Source organism: Saccostrea cucullata, unplaced genomic scaffold, assembly GCF_032062105.1.
Source record: "Saccostrea cucullata isolate Sc308-1 unplaced genomic scaffold, CSIRO_AGI_Scuc_v1 ctg360, whole genome shotgun sequence".
NCBI classification, from domain to species: domain Eukaryota; kingdom Metazoa; phylum Mollusca; class Bivalvia; order Ostreida; family Ostreidae; genus Saccostrea; species Saccostrea cuccullata.
This window is the reverse complement of record NW_026928375.1, coordinates 258,547-280,404: the sequence shown is the minus strand read 5'-3', so window position 1 is coordinate 280,404 and position 21,858 is coordinate 258,547. Positions and strand designations below refer to the sequence as shown.

The 21,858-nt window shown below is 31.9% G+C and overlaps 1 protein-coding gene across 1 annotated transcript in view; it reads right to left on the bottom strand.

The window, feature by feature from the left end:
* LOC134277388 (uncharacterized) overlaps window positions 1-15,942 on the bottom strand; it is a 61,159-nt gene extending 45,217 nt beyond the window's left edge. The window contains exons 1-2 of the mRNA XM_062759724.1: window positions 15,886-15,942; window positions 9,190-9,254 (exon numbers count right to left, since the gene is read on the bottom strand). Coding sequence (XP_062615708.1) covers window positions 9,190-9,222 — 33 coding nt within the window. The 5' untranslated portion in view covers window positions 9,223-9,254; window positions 15,886-15,942. The remainder of the gene's footprint in view (window positions 1-9,189; window positions 9,255-15,885) is intronic.
* Between the last annotated feature and the right edge of the window lie 5,916 nt (window positions 15,943-21,858).

Below are 21,858 nucleotides of genomic sequence, written 5' to 3'. Positions count from 1 at the left end.
AATGTGATTAGTTTCGATACATGGGGAATCCCTTACCAGTAACATAACTTGAGTTGATGCCATCAACTCGTAAAAATTCGATGTATTCGTAAAACCACCTTATATTCCGTAAACCGTTTAAACTCATAAATGTCAACATTCATACCCACCGTTCGCTATGTAAAACCTTTGACCTAAAAATAAAATGTAGATTCTTTATTTCTTGATGTGCACTCTGGTCCAAAATGGCGTCATACTCTCCAAACCAAACAAACAGTCGAATGCACATGCGTAAATATTGAAGCGTGTACAGTAGGCAACTATATTCCCGGATATAGATCTAAAATATTTTTTTTTGTTTTGCAATACAAAATAATTTAAAATTTCTCTTTTCTCATGCACATTAATTTATTAATACATTGTTTAAAACATTAAGTTGACACAAACTTTTCTTGCATCAGTTGCATGTGATTTGGAGTCCATCAGAAGATCTTTTAAGTTATTATGCATTTTACATTACAACCAACATAGCCCCATACTCCAAACAGACCCCTGAGCCCAGGGATCATGAATTTCACAATTTTGAAAGAGGCAGCCATATTCAACTTAACTAGGCACTTGGTTATATGTTATTTAATGCCAAAGTGCACAAAAAAACTTAGAAATAATGCATTTTCACTATATTATCTATTTAACCCCGCCCTAGCAAAAGAACCCCTGACCCTAGGGCCATGAATTTCACAAGTTTGGAAGAGGACTCAATGCTGATTACAATCATACAATCAGCTTGACTGCTTGATGTCCAGGAGTAAAGAAGAAGATTTGTAGAGATTGCACTGATTTTTGTGGTTTTGGCCCCACCCCCCAGGCCCCAGGGGGGAAGGGACGATGAAATTCACAATTTTTGTTCCCCTTCAACCATAGATGCTATATGCCAAAATTAGTTGAAATTGGTTCAGCTGTTTCAGAGGAGAAGCTGAAAATGTTCAAATGTTAACGCACGACGCACGACGAACGACGAAAGACGACAGACGAAAACGGATAGCAATAGGTCACCTGAGTTTACTCAGGTGACCTAAAAAAAAACAAGACATAAAGATCATCGCCAAGGTCGCGCGGTCATTTACTTTAGTGTAATTTTGAAGATCTCAATTAGTAGATAGAGCAAACATATCAAATATGAAGTCTCTATCTTTCATGGTTCAAAGTTATTGCGAAGTTTTAAAGTTTGCGGACAAACAAACAGATCTAGATAAACAGATAATCACACAGACAGACAGAGAGGCAGGACAACTCCCCGGATCTATCGATCCTGGTGCATAATAAAAATCAATTAAGTGTTAGGTTTGAATTACATTTTAAGCTCTAGGAAGCCTTGACATCACTGTAAAGGAAAGAAGATCAAACTAAAGATATCTATGTGAAAAACTCATAAGAGTACAGTCATGTAAAAGACCTGATATCAGCAGTTCAAAGCTTACAAGCATGTCCAACTCTAGAGTTTCTTATCATTAAGTCAAACTTCAAGGTCTAGGTTAGAATGTTAGAATTTTTGGTATCCAAAGGGAGGTTCTTTTACAAGAAATATTCCTGAGAAATATTGGCCTTATTGCTTTATACTGTTCATAATTATATGATCACAGTTATAAAGGTTATCATTGTCCATTCTTTGAGTGAGAAAGAAAAACCAGCAAGAATATTTTTTTTTATCGCACGTCTATTCTTTGGGGAACAGAAAACAAGAAGAATACTCTCTATCTTTGACTTTGGAGTTTAAAATTCATATGAGACATTTTAATCTTTGCCATTAACTGCCATAGATCATTTAATTTTTTTCTTTTCTGATGCAGACATTATATTTGACATTATAGTCAGCTATGTTATATTTAAGACAGAGCTCTCTTTAAGTTATTTCGAACTTTACAAAAAAGATCGGGTTTAACCTTTCATGAAAAAACAAAAAGACATCGCATTTCTCTGCTTGCTAAAATGTTTTTTTTAGGTACGATTGCTATGTATAAAAATATGATATACTGAGGAGATGGGTGAACATAAGGCGAGATATTCCCATAGCGAAATAAATATGAGGGGGGGGGGATTAAATCTCAATGATGTAAATGTTTCCTTAATATTTCATCTTACATTAAAGTATACAACTTGCACAAATATAATGAAAATTGAATTACTTTGTCTATAAAATATTATACATGTACACACACTTAAAAGGACAGAACATGTCATTTTTTCACACATTAAGGTACTCCAATCCTCAGCAAGGAACGATAAATCTTTAGTATATAAATTAATTTAAAAAGTCTTAAAATAAAGCTTGAAAATTATTTCTTTTCCTGCATTTTTTTTAATTTTATACCTAGAGCAACGTGTTTAAATGTTCTTTAAAATTCTTAGAAAGGTTTTATAAAAAGTCAAAATTTTTGCCCCATGAAAGTATCTTAAAATGACATTTTAAAGAATTGAGGTTAATTTTCATCTAACCAAAGATACCAATGTTTATTAATACATTTATGATATGAAATTAGAAGTAATTAATAGTGTTTTGCAATGATAGAAACTTCTGTATAAATAAGCATAGTAAAATGATCGAAGTAAATTAATGTACTCTATATGTATAAAAAGTATCAGATTCTTCAAAAGACTGGATACCTATAATTTTAATTTCTAAAATGTGGTTGTAGATTACACATTAATTTGAAAATGTAATGTAGGTAATTTAATTCGCATTTCATTAAAATATATTTGAAATTTACTAATTTTCCCTATATAATATGATTAACTTTAAATTTGAAGTTTGAAAAATTATCGTGTGTAATTTCACGTTACTCTGAGAATTCAGACACATTTTTATGAGCATGCTTTATTAGTCAATGCCTGATTTTTAGGACCTGAGGATCGGAGTACTTAAACGCTTTTTTTCGATATGAGTGGGGTCATCACTTCATTTTTATGAAAGTTAATTCTCAAAACTTGCATACAAATATAAAAAATTGTATTTTCCAAAATAATGGACATGTCATTTTGACCTGATTGAGTTTCACATCTTGACTACAAATTGACATTTATTGTGCAACCCTTTCCTCTCTAGATCTATTTTGGCATTTAAGGTATCCGATCCATATTAGCCCTAGATTCAATGGAATTGAATGCATGATAGAAATGTATGGGCTGAATACTTGGTGTAGTTAGAACTAACTTTCATCTTTTAGTATCAGAACGTAAGAGTGGGACATGTCCTAATATATGACCTTTTCCTGACCTTGGCGAGTTATCTCCTTTTGATTTTACTCAATTAAAATTAGTTTAAAAAATATCATGTAAAAAATTATTTCTAATTGTTTTTCTATTCCCAATAATCAAATACATCTTTTACCAAAGCACTTTTTGATATTTTAAGTATTTTTTTATCTTTAAAAACACTTACTTCCTTCCATAGACTTCAATGCAATATTCAAAAATCAATTTCTGCTTCAGTAATAATTTTTTTGAAAATTTCTCTTGGTAAATTCCTTTCTACTCTAAAATGCTTTAAAATAATATTAGGATATTTTACAAACAATTGATATTCAAGGTAAGAAATTTTGATCCGAATATGGGTCGGATACCTGAAATGATGTACTCTGGATACATATTATTTCACAATCAGTTTAAACATTTCCTAGGCCTAAAACAGTTTTTTTTTCAGAAAAGGAAACCCCTCCCGCTTTTTGGCGTCATTTTCACAGCCTGATTTGTTTGGACATGTTAAATTTACGATAAAATAACATAGAACTTCCAGAATGGAATAAAATTTCCTCATTTTATGAGACAATAGTATCCCAACAAATACCTGAGTCAACGGGATTTTTTTATGTCAAAAGTTCATATCAAAAGAGTTTTTTTTTCAGTTACACTTAGGTAAAAAATAATAGAAGTTGCGCCGCCTGGAAATACCTTTGCTTTCAAAAACATCGCTAATTTATTAAGAAATTAAAATTTATGATTTGTGGTTTATTCTATAGATAGAAAAGATTATGCTTATTAGATGTTTAGAAACTTATTGATATGCCTAAAACAGTTTAAAATTCTATGGCGCTAGTCCACGAACTTTTTAATACACCTCATATAATGATTAATTTATAGGTATTTTTTTCTAATAAATAAATTATGATACAATTGGACTCGTACAGATAAGCATATACATTTTTAAAAAAACGTACAATATAATACACTAAATATAAGATAATTCTGGACTAAAAGGGATATTAAGAGCCATTCTCTGTAATGATTTGAAATTTTATATAGGAGCTGTGGCACACATATTTTCAGAATTTCTAATACCCTAAACTGAAATCAGGCAAAAAATGGTTGCTATGTTTTATAGTTACCATGGCAACATGTCCCAAAGTTCGAAAAATGGCAATTTTTAACATGATTAGAGCCCTATATATAAGATTTGCGGCAAAGCAAACAATAGGCAATGACTGTTTCCAAAAGTTGAAGGTAAGATGTCACAAGTGCATGATAAACATGTTTGGAAAATCAACTATTACTTACGTTACTATGGTAACAAAGTATTCAAATTAAAGTAAAAAAAAATATTCAATGAATTTTATAAAGTCATACATGGAGAAATAAAAAGCAGCTAGAGGTAATTGTAACGGGAACCGTTACATATGTTCCCCAAACGCTCCCCAACTTCTATTTGGTGCTTTATTCCCTGTAAGCTTCATTAAATATGACAAACTCTATGCATTTGAGATTTTGACAATGTTTTCCCATAAGTGTACCAAGTTCATTTAGCATTGCACGCGTGCGCCTATGAATGCATGTGCGTAATGACCATATCATCTCGTTTACACAATCTATATATTTTAAAACACTAGTAAATATTTAAGAATTTAATCCAAAAATATCTAAAAAATACGCTCATTCAAGTGTATTTTTGATTTTACTCATTTCACGTGCACACACGTGCATAGATAAGCATGGTGACCATGCCCTCTTGTAGAAGTCCATTCCATCTATCTATGTTCTAAATCCCACCCCATTTGGTTGAAAACCAAATGAGTTATAGCTGTTTAAAGTTTCAGCCAATCAGATAGCAGCGCACGTACAAGCACATGCATGTGCATGATGACCATACCTTCTTGTTGCAGTCTAATATATCTATCTATGTTCCAAATTCCATCCTGTTTGTTTGAAAAGCAAGGGAGTTATAGCTATTAAAAGTTTAAGCCAATCAGATTGCAGTGCACACGCATGCACGTGTTTTCATGATAATTGCTAAAAATCGTATTGTGGGATATCCTAATGCATGGCTATGACAAAATTTCAAAAGATTTCGTCAAAAACAAGAAAGATATGAAGACTTTAGTTTCAGCCAATCTGAGTGAAGTGCACGTGCATGCGCGTGAGATCTTGCTATATTGACCATGTCATGTTGTTTATGTTACTTATTTATTAACACATTATGAGGTACAAAGCATTTTATCCAAAAATAGAAAAGCTACGGCTATATTTATTATATTGCTCATTTCACGCGTTGCACGTGCAAGCTCTTGCAAGGACGTGCGCGCAAACTGACCTTCATTCCACAAATCTACATAATATGCCTACTGACCTTAAAAAGATTTTATCTAAGTTGGATGTGCAGTTTACAAGATCACTCCCGGACAAAAAAGTACCCAAGAAGAAGAAGAAGAAGAAGAAGAAGAAAAATAGCTAGAGAGTCTGCTATTGCAATAGCTTATGTCGTCCCATCTTGACAAAACTTTCATTTTTTCTCATCACTAAAACAATACCAACTAGCTAAGCTTAGAAAACCATCAACTCCTATCAGTACTTTCAGTACTTTGATTTAAAAATCAAAGTAAAGGAATTTTCACTTTTCCCTTGTTTCCATGGAATCTGTTGACAATTTGCATTTTTTAATGCAACATGCACAATGACGGATACTAATCAATAAATCAGTAAAGTTTCATGAAGAATGTTCAAGGGACCAGAGAGAAGACTCGCGGACAAAATTTGTCGCTTTTTGTAGGTTTCCATGGCAACGATAGCCATTTTGAACCTGAATGACCACATGGCACAACTGCAACCAGTGATCCTCCTTTAAGGAAAGTTTCAGGAAGATTGTCCCAGCCATCTCCGAGAAAACGCCTGGACAACAAAAACATGCTTAAAATCGCAATATGTCATCCCCGACTTCGATCGGGACGACATAATACATGTAATAATAAGAAAGAGTGCAAAAACAATATGTTCCCCAACTTCATTTGGGGAACATAGTTATAGGATGAAATGTGACCAAATAATAGAAAAAAAGAGCCTTGAAACATATATCAAGAACAAAATATGATATTTCATTTTGGTTAGCAATGGTTGCCAAGGTTTCTATACCACAGAGCGACTTCAAAGTAACACTATGTATGTTTAAATCTGATCCTATCTTTTAAAAAAGTACATTTCCTGATAACAAATGATCATTTTTTAAAGATGTTGGTGAACTCCTAGTTTTCCTGTTTGAAAAGAATTCAGATAAGATTCTTTAAATATAGCGTTGCTATGGAAATAAGCAGAAAATATATGCTTAAAAACCTGAAAAATGTTTTCTCTCCTTGGATACGTACCCTTAAATGTAGATTCCCAAAATTTTTGTGATTGTTATTTATTAACGTATTTATTAAGTGGGTGCAAGAAGTTGGCATACAGGGTTTAATATTGATATAAAATTTACAAAATCGAACATTTTCCCTTCTTGGTAACCATAGCAACAGTGTTGTTTGCTTCATCAAATTTTATCAATATATGATATTCAACATCAGTTCTAACAGAAAAGTGCTACTCAAGCTGAGTCCTTTAATTTGTTTCTTGATTATATAGCAATTTAAGAGCCATTCTCTGTAATGATTTGAAATTTTATATAGGAGCTGTGGCACGCATAGTCTCAGAATTTCTCCAAACTCTCTATGATAAAAGTCATTGATACCCTAAACTGAAATCAGGCAAAAATTGGTTGCTATGTTTTATTGTTACCATGGCAACATGTCTTAAAGTTCATAAAATGGCGGTTTTTTACATGTTTAGAGCCCCATAGTTAAGATTTGCGGCAAAGCAAACAATTGGTAATGACTGTTTCCAAAAGTTGAAGGTCAGATGTCTAAAATGCATGATAAACATGTTTGGTTAATCAACTATTACATACGTTACTATGGTTACAAAGTATTCAAAAGTAAAAAAAAAATATTCATTGAATTTTATAAAGCCATACACGTAAAAAGAAAAAGCAATTATAGGATGAAATGTGACCAAATAATAGAAAAAAGATCCTTGAAACATATATCAAGAACAAAAAATGATATTTCATTTTGGTTTGCAATGGTTGCCAAGGTTTTTATACTACAGACAGCCTTCAAAGTAACACTCTGTATGTTTAAATCTGATCTAATCTTTAAAAAAAAAAGCACCTTTCCTCATAACTAATGATCAATTTTATAAAATGTTGGTGTGCTCGAAGTTTTCCAATTTGAAAAAATTCAGATTAGATTCTTTAAATAAAGCGTTACTATGGAAATAAGCAGAAAATATATGCTTAAAAACCTGAAAAAAATTCTTTCCATGGATACATACCCTTAAATGTAGAGTCTATAATTTTTTATGATTGATATTTATTAACAGCTAACTTGATTTTTAATTTTGACTATCATCCAATCAGTGGATGGAAGAAGTTGGCACACAGGGTTTAATATTGATATAAAGTTCTCAAAATCGAACATTTTCCCTTCTTGGTAACCATAGCAACAGTGTTGTTTTCTTCATCAAATTTTATCAACATATGACATTCAACATCAGTTCTAACAGATAAGTACTATTCAAGCTGAGTCCTTTGAGTTGTTTCTTGATTAAATGGCAATTTAATTCTTAATGCAGCGAAAAATAATTCACTTTAAAGCACTGGTAATTTGTTTCCATGGTAACACTGCAAAGTAGCAATTATACCCAGTTTTTCTTATGGTTTTGGTGTTGCAAGGTCCTTAGGTTGCAAATTTGCCAGTTCTGAATTTTCATGTTTTTTTTTTTCAAAACAGTAACAGTAACCCAATCTTAGTTACTTGTTTTGCATGTTTTGCATGGTTACACTGTGTTACCATGGTAACCATAAAAGTTATCGATAGAATAATATTGCTTATACTTATATACTTAATGTCAAATATTTTCCTTGTTTTTCTTAAGTCGTTGATTGTGTTTGAGCATGTAACACCTACCATTAGTGAATACGGAGTGTTTTTCAGCATTTTTCAGCATTTTAAATGTATTCCAAATGTTCCCTTGGTTATACCTTACTTAGAGAAATATTTTAAACAGTTTCATTCAGTATAAGTGTCATCAAGGTGTCATGTTTTTGTGAGAATGAATTGTTTGCTTTTTCTAGTTTTTATTAAGTCACAGTCAAGATTTAAAGTGGCTGAAAATATCGATTTTTCAAAATTTTCCGGCTGTTGCCATAGGAACCAAGACACTTAGCAACGAAATTTCGTTTGATATTTGTTTCTGGTGTCAAGTACTAAGCATGGGTGAAGTTTCATCAAAATCGGTGACCATGCGTGGCATCGAAGTTAAGTGGTTACAGAGAATGGCTATTAAAACGATTGAAATATTTAAGCATCATTTTGATTCCAATTCTCATTTCTATACTCAACATTATAATTATAAATACTTTTGGAGACATAATTATTTCTTTTCCGACAAAATAACCAAGTGTTTAGTGCTTCAAATGCATGAAATATAAGTATTAAAAATTATATTTTCAAATCAGAGAAATGATATCGCACTTAATTATCTACTACTTTTGAGCGTGCTTAAACACTGTATAAATGGACATTTGCGAAATAGCGTACGGCGAACAGCGGACTTCGGACTTCAGACATTTAAGGCGGACTTTTATAACTTATAAAAGTCCGCCTTAAATGTCTGAAGTCCGAAGTCCGCTGTTCGCTGTACGCTATTTCGCAAATGTCCATTATGCTGTGCAATTTGTTAAACAGTGGAATGTCAATATGCTATTTTTTGGAGTCTATTTCTTTTACCCGATGAGTTAAAGCCAAGTAGTAGTCTGTTCTTGCAGTTTTGCAAATCTGTTTAAAGTAAATCGCTAAAAGTTTGCAAAGATCAAAATATGTCTGCTAAGTTAATGTTTACATGTATAATACATACCGAAACCCCGAAAATGCTGATCAGAAAAACCATGATTTCAATTCAGTTCATTGAGGTTGTCTTATCTGAAATATTAAATAAAAAATTCTAAGGTTTACATTTTCTCTACTGCCTTTATTCTAAAGGTTATTATTATAAGCACGTATTTCTTTAGGTCACCTGAGTGAACTCAGTTGACCTATTGCTATCTGTTTTCCTACGCTGTCGTGTGTTAACATTTAAACATTTTCAGCTTCTTCTCTTCAACGTCTCATCCAATTTCAACCAATTTGGCATAAAACATCAAACTGATGGCATGACTGTAATTAGCATCGAGTTCTCTACCAAGTTCTCTACTAAATTCGTGGCCCCATGGTCAGGGGTTCTGCATATTTAAGATGTAGAAAGACATGTCTTCCGATTTGATTAATTTCAACGACCCTGGTTCAGGTGTACGGGGGAAGGGGGTACATAGTACATAAAAAATATTAAATGATATGATTTTTGTTTCTATTCCTGGATGTCCGCTGTTACCTGAACTTTTTTAAGGTAGCTAAAACAGATAATTCACTGTCGTGACCATTGTCAACAAGTTTTCTGTACTGGACTAAGGGTACTTGTTTCCATTAACCGTTAACCATAGACCTTTAATACCTATGTTTTCTACCATAATTGTCTACTCAACCATTTATAGCATCGTAAGGGCTATAAAACAATGCTTTCCGGGTGAATAAATCGAATGCAAACAGGGAAAAAATAAATTTGAATGGGTTTTAAAATTCAATTACAGTGTTTAGACTATGCAGTGAGTAAGTACACTTTGTTTACATCTTATTTGTTACGTCTATTCTATGGTTTATTTTATAGAAAAGATTTTAGCCAATTAAAATCCCTGCCCTGGATAAGCACATACATGCACCATTTTATGGTTTGTATTCAATTTTAACAGACACTTTAAATAATACTCAGTATTTAATATGTAAGATGTACTAAAAGGAAAAAGAAATGCAGCAACTTTTGAGGTGAATCAAATTAATTTTTCTTTTAATTTTTTCCGTGTTCCATCTAACTTTTAAAATCATCTTTCAAAAAAACATAACCAAAATCCCATTTGATTTCGTCTAATAAACCAAGAGTTATTGAAGCTCATATGATAATACCCCCCAAAAGTGAAAATCGAAAGCTCCCATTATCTTCAATGTCTCTTCCGTGCATCTGTCGGAGCCTTATTCCTTCTTTGCATGGAATTCATGTGTATCTTACAAAACCTGGCTATATCGGGCATGTGTAACCACGCCAAAAAATTAGTCAAAGGAACCGCGCATGCGCCAGTGAGACGAACACAACAGTAAGTTGACCGGTGTAACGTTGAATTTTGACCGGCTCAAAAAAAAAAAAAACAACAAATTGCAGAATAGTTTTCTTTCATTTTTCGTGTGAATGTAATAATTACATTAGTCTACTGTATAAATGGCGATTTTTGTGGTAGTAAGGTGGCGATATAAGAGATGGCAGGACGAATAACCCGCTCGTAACATGACACTGTTTCGCGTTAACGTCATCGCCCCGGTTGATTGAAAACAACGGGTTACAGTTTTTTTATGGGAAATTTTACAACAAACTGCTTAGTTACCCGTTACTGCCATTTTCATTAATTAGAAAATTTGCAAACCAGACCCCATAGAACAGACACCATAAACTGTAACAGATTGCAAAATATTCGAATCGTCTCTCAATATTGAAAATAACGATGTGTATACCCTAAGTGCATCAAATGGTGCAACTAGATTTGTTGACAAACTCATTGTCATCAAATTGCACGTAATTTGTGCTTTTTAGCGTTTTCCCTACGTGACGTCATATATTTTACGGTTCAGTAATTTTGAACACTGATTTATGGTGCATAGTAAATGAATTTCTCATCTGTCCAAATTTCGTAATTTTTTGTCATGCGGTCAAAACAATTTCGAATATTATGCTACCCAGCGTTTCTTTTCTATTTCAGTATATTTATACATGTTAAAGCGTAATCGATAATGTTAATAACATAGAACATTCAAGTAAAAATGTTACAGGTTGCGTTAGACACTCTTTTATCTGTATGCAATAGTTAATAACAGTTAACGTTCATCAGAGGTTTTGATAATTTTTCAAACTTAATTTTCTTTAAAAGGTCTAAATTTCCCTAAAAATGACTTATATGCTTCCGTAACATACCCGCGTATCATGCGTGCATTTTTGTAAGTTAAGGACAGTCTAAACACTGCACATCAAAGAGCTCTATTTATTTGGTAGTTTTATGCAGTTAGGGTGATCTGCCCTCAGATGTAAGGTTAAAGAAATTCTTATTTACTGCTTATTACATAACTTATGATAGATTAAAATACTTTTAGCATTATATAAGACCAAAATGAAGAAATCTAATTAATTATTTTCATTAATTTTCCCAATGTAAATAAACAACAGTGCTTTCTTCTCATAAATAGTCTATTGTCTTTGAACATTTTTCCTACGCAAATAAGGCACGTACCCTATATAAATGAATGAAAAAGTTTCAATATGCATATCTTTATATGATGTATTTTTCCCTAAGTCCAAAAAATAGTTTATTTTGATCTTCCTTAAAGATCTAGCAATTGAATATTACGTCGATTACTTTTCAGACTAGTCTCTCTTTCATACTGTGCACCTCAATGCAGTACCGATTCAATTTAAATCTTGTCGACAATCACATTACATCGATATTTTTTTTTTTCACGAAGACGCAAGTTTCTTTTCAGTTAAAATGCTGTAGGAAGAAGAAAGGAATGTTCTATGCTGCGTGTAATGTTTATGACTCACATAAACACTAAGTAAACAGAGGTGCAACCAACTTGCATTGCAAAAGGACAAAGGAAAATGTATGTGGTGATTTAAACAGAATGTTTGTTTGAGCTCCTTGTACTTGGTAACAACATCTTGATTTAAGACTTTAATAATGTACATTAGTTGAAAGTTATATCATATCGATCAAACTTCACACATAAATAAAATTTGAATTTAAGTGTATTGAGTGTAGTTTTATTCTTTGTTACCTTTTAATTTCATTTATCATAACTGATGACTGTTTTAAATATTATGTAAGTAAAACCCTTTCATGCGGTCACAGAAAAGCATATCGACCGAACATGTATTCACAGAAAAGCATATCGACCGAGCACTTTGTACACTTTATATTTTTCTCTAAGTCCGTTTACATATGAATTGACTGCATAAAAGGGCTGCATTTGTTATATCACTTTTAAAGGGAAATTTATAAACCCATATCTGTAAAATAATCTGAACAAGCCACGTTTTTCTGTGTTTTTGTTTTAGCACAGTCTTAAAGGGTTAGAATACCTATTTTAACGGAAACAAGTCTTAAGTTTTTTGTTACAGATAAAGTAATTTTGGATACATTTTCCCGAACACTACTTGTTTTCTTAAATTATTATTTCTTAAAAACATATTTTTCATATTTGTTTAAATACATGTATAAAGAAGAATCTTATTCAATACATTGTAACACGCACCCAATTATTACAATTATTACAGATATCCCAGAAACATCAAGGTATATTGGCTATAAGTATTGGGATGACAACACATTAGGATTTTAGAAAAGATTATTTCAAATTTTAACAACTTCAAGTCTACATATGTTTCAAACTTTACTTATAGTAACACAAGTTTATATGCTGATACATACTTAATCATGTGATAAAGTTTGATCCAATAAAAGAACAAAATAAATTATTATAGAATTAAGTATGAGTTGCATCCATACGCTAATAAAAAGTATAGGTAACCATAATGTTAAAGTTTTCAATAAAGTTTTTCAAAGTGTCAAAGTTTTCTTTAAAGTTTTTCAAAGTTTTCAATAAAGTTTCACAGTTTTCGTAGTTTTGAAGGTGTCAAAGTTTTTGATAAAAATTTTGAACATGTCAAAGTTTTCCATAAAGTTTTTGGAAGTGTAAAAGTTTTCAATGAAGTTTTTTCATAGAGTCAAAGTTTTCAATAAAGTTTTCAAAGTGTCAAAATTTTCACCAAACTTTTACAAAGTTTTCGATAAAGCTTTTCAGTGTCAAGTTTTTCGCCAATATTTTTTTTAAATGTGTCAAAGTTTTCGCCAAAGTTTTACAAAGTTTTCGATAAAGTTTTTCAAAGTGTCAAAGTTTTTGCCAAAGTTTTTCAAAGTGTCAGTTTTCGATGAAATTTTTCAAAGTGTCAAAGTTTTTAATAAAGTTTCATGGTTTTCGTAGTTTTGAAAATGTCAAAGGTTTTGATAAAAAAATTTAACTTGTCAAAGTTTTCGATAAAGCTCTTGAAAGTGTCAAAGTTTTCGCCAAAGTTTTTCAAAGTGTCAAAGTTTTCAATAAAGTTTTTCAAAGTGTCAAAGTTTTCGATAAAGCTTTTTTCAAAGTGTCAAAGTTTTTGCCAAAGTTTTTCAAAGTGTCAGTTTTCGATGAAATTTTTCAATGTGTCAACATTTTAGATAAAGTTTTTCAAAGTGTCAAAGTTTTCAATAAAGTTTCATGGTTTTCGTAGTTTTAAAAATGTCAAAGTTTTTGATAAAAAATTTTAACATGTCAAAGTTTTCGATAAAGCTTTTGAAAGTGTCAAAGTTTTCACCAAAGTTTTTCATAGTGTCAAAGTTTTCAATAAAGTTTTTCAAAGTGTCAAAGTTTTCGAAAAAGCTTTTTTCAAAGTGTCAAAGTTTTCGCCAAAGTTTTTCAAAGTGTCAAAGTTTTCGCCAAAATTTTCAATGTGTCAAAGTTTGCGCCAAAGTTTTCTCAAAGTGTCAAACTTTTTTTGCCAAAGTCTTTTAAAATTTAAAAAAATTTCGATAAAGTTTTTCAAACTGTCAAAGTTTTTCAAATTGTAAACGTTTTTGTCAAAGATTTTCAAAGTATCAAAGTTTCGATAAAGATTTTCAAGGTGTCAAAGTTTTCACCACAGTTTTTCAAAGTGTCAATGTTTTCGCCAAAGTTTTTCAAAGTGTCAAAGTTTTGCTAGAGTTTTTCAAAGTGTCAAAGTTTTTCAAAGTGTAAACGTTTTTGTCCAAGTTTTTCAAAGTATCAAAATTTCGAAAAAGTTTTTCAAAATGTCAAAGTTTTTGCCAAAGTTTTTCAAAGTGTCAAAGTTTTCGCCAAAGTTTCTTAAAGTGTCAAAGTTTTCGCCAAAGTTTTTCAAAGTGTCAAAGTTTTCGCCAAGTTTCTTAAAGTGTCAAAGATTTCACCAAAGTTTTTCAAAGTGTCAAAGTTTTCACCAAAGTTTTTCAAAGTATCAAAGTTTTCGCCAAAGTGTTACAAAGTTTCCGATAAAGTTTCATGGTTTTTGTAGTTTTGAAAGTGTCAAAGTTTTTGATAAAAATTTTGAACGTGTCAGAGTTTTCGATAAAGTTTTTCAAAGTGTCAAAGTTTTCAATAAAGTTTTTCAAAGTGTCAAATTTTTCGCCAAAATTTTTCAATGTGTCAAAGTTTTCGCCAAAGTTTTACAAAGTTTTCGATAAAATTTTTCAAGGTGTCAAAAAGTGTCAAAGTTTTTGCAAAAGTTTTTCAAAGTTTTACAAAGTTTTCGATATTTTTTTCTCAAAGTGTCAAAGTTTTTGCCAAAGTTTTTCAAAGTATCAAAGTTTTTTCGCCAAGTGTCCAAGTTTTCAATAAAGTTTTCCAAAGTGTCCAAGTTTTCAATAAAGTTTTTCAAAGTGTCAAAGTTTTCGCCCAAGTTTTTCAAAGTATCAAAGTTTTCGCCAAAGTTTAACAAAGTTTCCGATAAATTTTTTTAAAGTGTCAAAGATTTTTCTAAAGTTTTTCAAGTGTCAAAACTATCGATAAAGTTTTTTCAAAGTGTCAAAGTTTTCGCAAAGTTTTGCAAAGTGTCAAAGTTGTTGCCAAAATTTTCTCAAAGTATCAAAGTTTTTGCTAAAGTCTTTTAAGGTTTAAAAGTTTTCGATAAAGTTTTTTAAAGTGTCAAAGTTTTTCAAAGTGTAAACGTTTTTGTCAAGTTGTTCGAAGTGTCAATTAAGTGTTCGCCAAAATTATTTCAGAGTGTCAAAGTTTTCGCCAAAGTTTTTCAAAGTGTCAAAGTTTTGCCAAAATTTCCGCTAAAATTTTTCAATGTGTCAAAGTTTTTGACAAAATTTTTCTCAAAGTATCAAAGTTTTTAGCCAAAGTCTTTTAATGTTTAAAAGTTTTCGATAAAGTTTTTCAAAGTGTAACCGTTTTTGTCAAAGTTTTTCAAAGTATCAAAGTTTCGATAAAGTTTTTCAAAGTGTAAAAGTTTTCGCCAAAGTTTTTCAAAGTGTCAAAGTTTTCGCCAAAGTTTTTCAAAGTGTCAAAGTTTTCAACAAAGTTTTTCAAAGTATCAAAGTTTTGCCAAAGTTTTTCAAAGTGTCAAAATTTTCGTCTAAGTATAGTGAACAATAGTTATCTAAAGTATTTTTTGTTAGGGTATAGCTGAGTGGGACAGGGTCGGAGATCAATCAACTAATTAAAGTTCTTTAAGTTTCAGATAAATCAAATAATGATATTCGTTATATTAATAGATTCAATAATTATAGTAGGCAAAAGGAAGGGAAACTTTAAGACTGTACAGAGTACAGAGTTTTTAAAATCAGAATCGATATCATACAATACTTTTGAGATGACCAAAATACTTACTTTCAAACTTGTAAAAATCTAGACAATTTCAATTTACCTGCAAATCTTCTACCTCCCGCTCTACTTCTTTTAGTAGTTTACTGGGGTTTCCCCGACAATTACCTTACGTTGGCGGGTTATCAACATGTGCTGTTTAAAAGTTTAAAACGATCCGTTGTAAAAATTCTGCAACGCAATACTCTGTGGTTTTTATTACTTCTCGATCGCTTAGTTGGTTTAAATTTGATATCGATTAAAAGTATTTAAAGGCCTGTTCCGTGACATTGAAGATGCATTTGTTGGGAAAATAAAACAAACCCAAAATGTTGAATGCATTGCTTTTTAAATGACACAACGAACCTTGTCATTTGTGTAACATGAGAAGAGAATCGGTAATATGCATGATTTTGTGAATTTCCGTATGGTTTAGGTTTGAATGTGTGGCGTGCTATTTAGACGTAATCCAATTCCTTTTGATAACACAAGCAATTGTGATGAATTAGGTCCAAATGACAGATTATAGATGTGATAATGTTATCAAACAGAGGACGTCAATGTTTCCCACATTTGGAGGTTGATAGATAACTCAGTTTCCTTCTATCTTTTTTGTTTGTTCTGAAGATTGTGCACTTGAATTTTACAGAGTTGACTGTATGTTTCATACACTACATTGAAATAATCGAATATACAATGAAGCGCATTGAAGTGGTAAAATTTTCCGTTTGGACGAAATGATCTGAGTCATGTTTTGAACGTCAATTATACCATAACGACACGCCCATTTCTTTAGAGACGAGAAAGGAATATTCGTCGTAATGTTTTAGGACACTACACTTTCCACGAAAAGCAACATGAGTTATACTGAAATGAAGATTTTTAGATAAGAAAGAGCTATGTAGAGAGTTCCCGCTTATGTGAAACACGCATTGCAAAGAGTTTGTTCATATTTATGATTTTATCATGTTTATTGGAGTTAGCATAGCACATGTGTCAGTCGAACACGTGCTTACTCGGTGTCTATGTAGACCGTCAATTTCATTGGCTATTATATTTTTAAATACCTGTTAAACAGGTATTTGATTGAATCATTTGACCGAGTTTTTCTTTCTAAAGAAATGGGCGTGTCTAAGATAGCTCAAAACGTTCCATCCAAACAGAAAAATTTACCACTTCAATGCGCTTCATTGTATTTGGCAATTTTGGCTAAGTTGAATCTAATTTTGTAATAAACATTGCTTAAGCTTTGTTTTTCCTCAACTACTCTAAATTCCATGTAGAACTGTATATTTTTATGCGCCCGAATTGATAGATCCGGGGTGTATATTCTTTTTTGTCCTGTCTGGATGTCTGTCTGTTTGTTTGTTTGTTTGGTTTGTTTGTCTGCAAACTTGAACTTGAACCTTCGCCATAACTTTTCAACCATATTTGGTATGCTTATTTCATTAATTAAGTTCTTTCGAATAATATTTAGGTTAATGACCTTGTTACCTTGACTGTGACCTATATGCTAAAAGAAGGATATGGAGATAGCGAACTGTATTCAATCTCAAGGTCCATAAAACAATACAAAATAAGAGCAGAGCAAACACGGACCCCCGAAACATCAGAGTTGGGATCAGGTTACATGGAGGAGTGAGCATCCCCTGCCGACCGGTCACACCCGCCAAGTGTTCCTTGTCATGATCAGGAAATACCGGCAAAAATCCGTCGTCAATTCAGTGTATAAATAATGGACTAACAATTGGTATGAAAAACCCCAGTCAGCATTTGACTCAATGACAAGTTGTATTTGCTGACAAAGTCATTGTATCGACCATAGAACTTACGAAATGATGACTTTAAACGAGACTTCTGGTATTCTTGATTCATCAACTTTCTTGTCAACAATTTACCTCGTTTTAGAAATTGTTCATACGTAGAGCATGCTCTTGCGTATCGGATCAACTAAGATATATATATATTTTTATCTGCAAACTTTAACCTTCGCCGTTATATAACTTTTGAACCTTGATAGAAAGAGACTTTGTATTTGATATGCGTACTCCACTAGACAATTTCTTTCAAATGACTACAAGGTCAATGCCCTGTGACCTTGAATGTGCCTTGTATGCTAAAAATGGTATTTTCGTACCTTTGCCATAACATCAGAACCACAAGAGATAGAGACTTTATATTTGGTATCCATACTTTACTAATCAAGTTCTTTCAAATGACATCAAGGACAATGGCCTTGTGACCTTGACTGTGACATATATGCTAGAAATTGCTTTTTTTTTTTAAATTGTTCCTGTTCTTATAACGAAGAGCCAATTGTTTTTTAAAACTATTAGATTTAAAAATATTTCTGCCCATGGTCTTCAGGCATTAGTTATTGTTCAATATCTTGAATCATCTGCATTTGAGAATGTAAGGTTGACTGCATTTAACGCTGTGATTTTGGTCTTTTTCGGTTTATTCTGTTGCTTTTACTTTTTAAACTTTTTTCATTTTTAGAGTTATTGAAATTGATATGTCGATACCCCCCAAAATTAAAATAAAAATTCTCATTATCTCCCTTGCGCATCAGTAACAGCCGTGATTTTCTTGTGCATTGAGTTCACCAGAGCATTTATCTTTTTCTAGGATTATCATTAAAGCCTTCCGACAGTAGTTTTAATGGTTGAAAGTAGCTGTATTATTCCAAAGCTAACAAATCCCCCCCCCCCCCCAATAAGTCCCAGGAATTTTCGATTAAGGATAGAATTTACAGAATCTAGCTGATTTGGTACATGTGAATGTTTGTAAGGAAGTATCGAAAAATACTGGCTACATTTTCTCAGCGTGAACATGCTAAAACAATACGCATATGGCGCGTACGTGCGCGAGTGAGAGTAAAATCGACGTAAAGTTGCCAAGCTTGCATATCAAATTAGAGCAGAGAGTTTCTGTCAGTATTAGGGAGAAAATATGAGTAGAATTGCCTGCCGTAAAAATATCGGTTTCAGTGATAATGACTTGAAAATAACCAAGGTAGCATGATGAAAAGCCCTATCTTAATGTGACCTTATTACGCGCCAACGTCACCGTCATGGTTGGTTGGAAACCTTTTAAATTACTCTCTGACAACCGAAAAAATTTTTTTGGTTGAAAAATTAAAAACAAACTGCACAGCAACATGTTTTTGCCTTTTTATTCACTTAATAATATGCAACTCAATTTCTAGACTCAATGTAACTTCCGTCACCCAAACCATGATTGCAAAAAAAATTATACTGATATCAAATATTGGAAAACGATGTCTATAACTCTAATGCATCTCTTTGCACTACAAAATGTGATCACAAAATTGTCACCATTAACATGCACGTGTATTTGGCTTTTTATCACTTAATTCCCATACGTGACACCATACATTTCATAGTTGAGTAATTTTGACCATCGATTTTATTGCACAATAATTAAAATACACATTTGACCAATTTTCATAATTTTCGGCCACATTGTTAAATATTTTTCGCTATTATGCTATTATGCGTTTCTTCTTCCTTTCAGTATATATATGAGAAGTTGAACTTACTTATAAGAATATATTTAGAATAAGACTGGATAAATAACAATGCCATGTATTTTGAAAAAAAAAAATACAAGATCACTATTTTCCATCTTCCTGCTGTATGACACAAATACATAATCAACAAAGGTTAAAAACGTGTGTAGCCATTCATGTAAGTAAAGGATATTTTAAATCGATGGCTGAGTATTTTAAGTGTTCCAGCAGAATGTCCTTGAAAGCACAAAACATGCTACCATTAAGAAAGGTGACGGAATTTAGTGTTCACAAAAATACCTGAGGAAAAATGAAACGTATGCAGATAACGAGCACTTTTATAGATATCACGTTGTTAATTATATAACACACAACGTGCCACAACCTTACTTGCAGTAGCTGCTTCAAAGAGCGAGTGTAAGAAGCAGTTTTTTCTCTTAATTAATGAACGCATGTTTATCATTCTATTTACACAACATAACTAACACAAATATACAGTCAGCTTTTCTTAAAAGGAGAACGGAAGACTAACAAGCGCTGACAAGTAATTAAGTCAATAAAAATCCGGAAATTGAAGAAATAACCCCCGTCTTAGAAAAAAAATATGTACCTTGTAAATACATGCTTTTTTATTCTCATGAAGTAAACTTGCAGAATAGATAATAGTCATTGCCGCAATTTAAAGAAAATGTCTGTTTTGAAAGTTTGTTTTGACGCAAATTCTACATATCCTTAAGTGCAGTCATTCTTTATTTCAATGTCAATTGTTTTTTTTTTCAATGTCCAAGTCTCTATAGTTTTATGATTGAATATTTTGGTGCAATGAAACAAGTACATGTACGTAGGAAATATCATATTTTTGGTTTTCATATAGATCTGTAAGTGAAAAATTTCCCTTTGTGGTCTCCTATACCCCTTTCATAATTATAATATTAAAGAAAATACCCTCTGTGAATCATACCAAGCTTTTACACATAAAACCAAGACGCATTAAGATGTTTGAACAATGCTGAAGTTCTGAAAATCTGAATAAATTTTTAAGAATCATAATTGGGATTTAGTATAGCTGACGAACAAATAATTTAAAGATATTCAAATTGTTGTCAACCATATAGCAATCAAATAGACAACATTTGATTTGATTTGATTTTGAACGATGTTATGCAATTGCAATGTACAGAAGACCTCAAAGCTGCAAGTAAATTTGCTAAAATCACACTAATCTTACAGCATTTTACATTTTTTAAAATATTTTCGTGTTTGATACATTGACGATATATCTGCATTCAAATATAATTGTAAATTTTGAATTTTAGTTAAAAGAGTTGATGTTATTAATATCCCCCTTTGGGTATTTTTCATTCAACTAGGGACGCCACTGTTGCAACCACTATTGAAATAACGTCCACTATTACACTAATTATATCAATAGTGGTTGAGAGTCCATTTCAATAGCAAACAAAGTAAGTAACAACTATTGAAATACAATCGCTATTGAAATCATTATATCAATAGTGGTTGAGAATGCATTTCAATAACAAACATAAGTAATAACCACCATTGAAATACGACCATTATTGAAATAATTATTTCATTATTGAAATAATTATTTTAATAGATGTTGAGAGTGCATTTCAGTAAAAAACATAGGTAATAACCACTATTGAAATAAGTATTTCAGTAGCGGGTGAGAGTGCATTTCAATAACAAACACAGATAGTTACCACTATTGAAATACGACTTCTATTGAAATAATTATTAACAAATATAGGTTGCAACTACAATACACTGTAAAATAATGTTCACTTTTGAAATAAAGATTTCAATTTGGATTAAATCATATTGAAATGCACTCTCACTATTAAATAATTATTTCAGTAGTGTTCGTATTTCAATAGAGGTTGAAACCTATAGTTATTATACTGAAATGCACTCTCATCAACTATTGAAATATTTATTTCAATAGTGGTCGTATTCCAATGGTGGTTATTGCCTATGTTTGTTATTGAATTGCACTTTCAGCCACTATTGATATAATTATTTCAAAAGGGGTCGTATTTCAAAAGTGGTTACTAACTATGTTTGTTATTGAATTGCACTCTCAACCACTATTGATATAATTATTTCAATAGTAATCGTATTTGAATAGTGGTTACTAACTATGTTTTCTATTGAAATGCACTCTCAACCACTGTTGATATAATCATTTCAATAGTGGTCGTTATTTCAATAGTGGTTGCAACACGCCACCATTCACCTAGAGATGCCACCACTTGTCTGTGAAGGGCTACACATTTATACAATACTTGGGACTCATGGATATTAAGCAGTTATGTCGTGTCTACACCAAGATCGACAAGTGGCCATGGCATCACTTTACTACGGTCTGATCTGAGGGACCTGTCTCAACGTCCCATATGTGGATTCAAACCCGCGACGTAACAATCAAAGCCCTATACTTCGACTCTAAAGTAGACGCTTTAATCTCTGCACCATGTGGGGAAT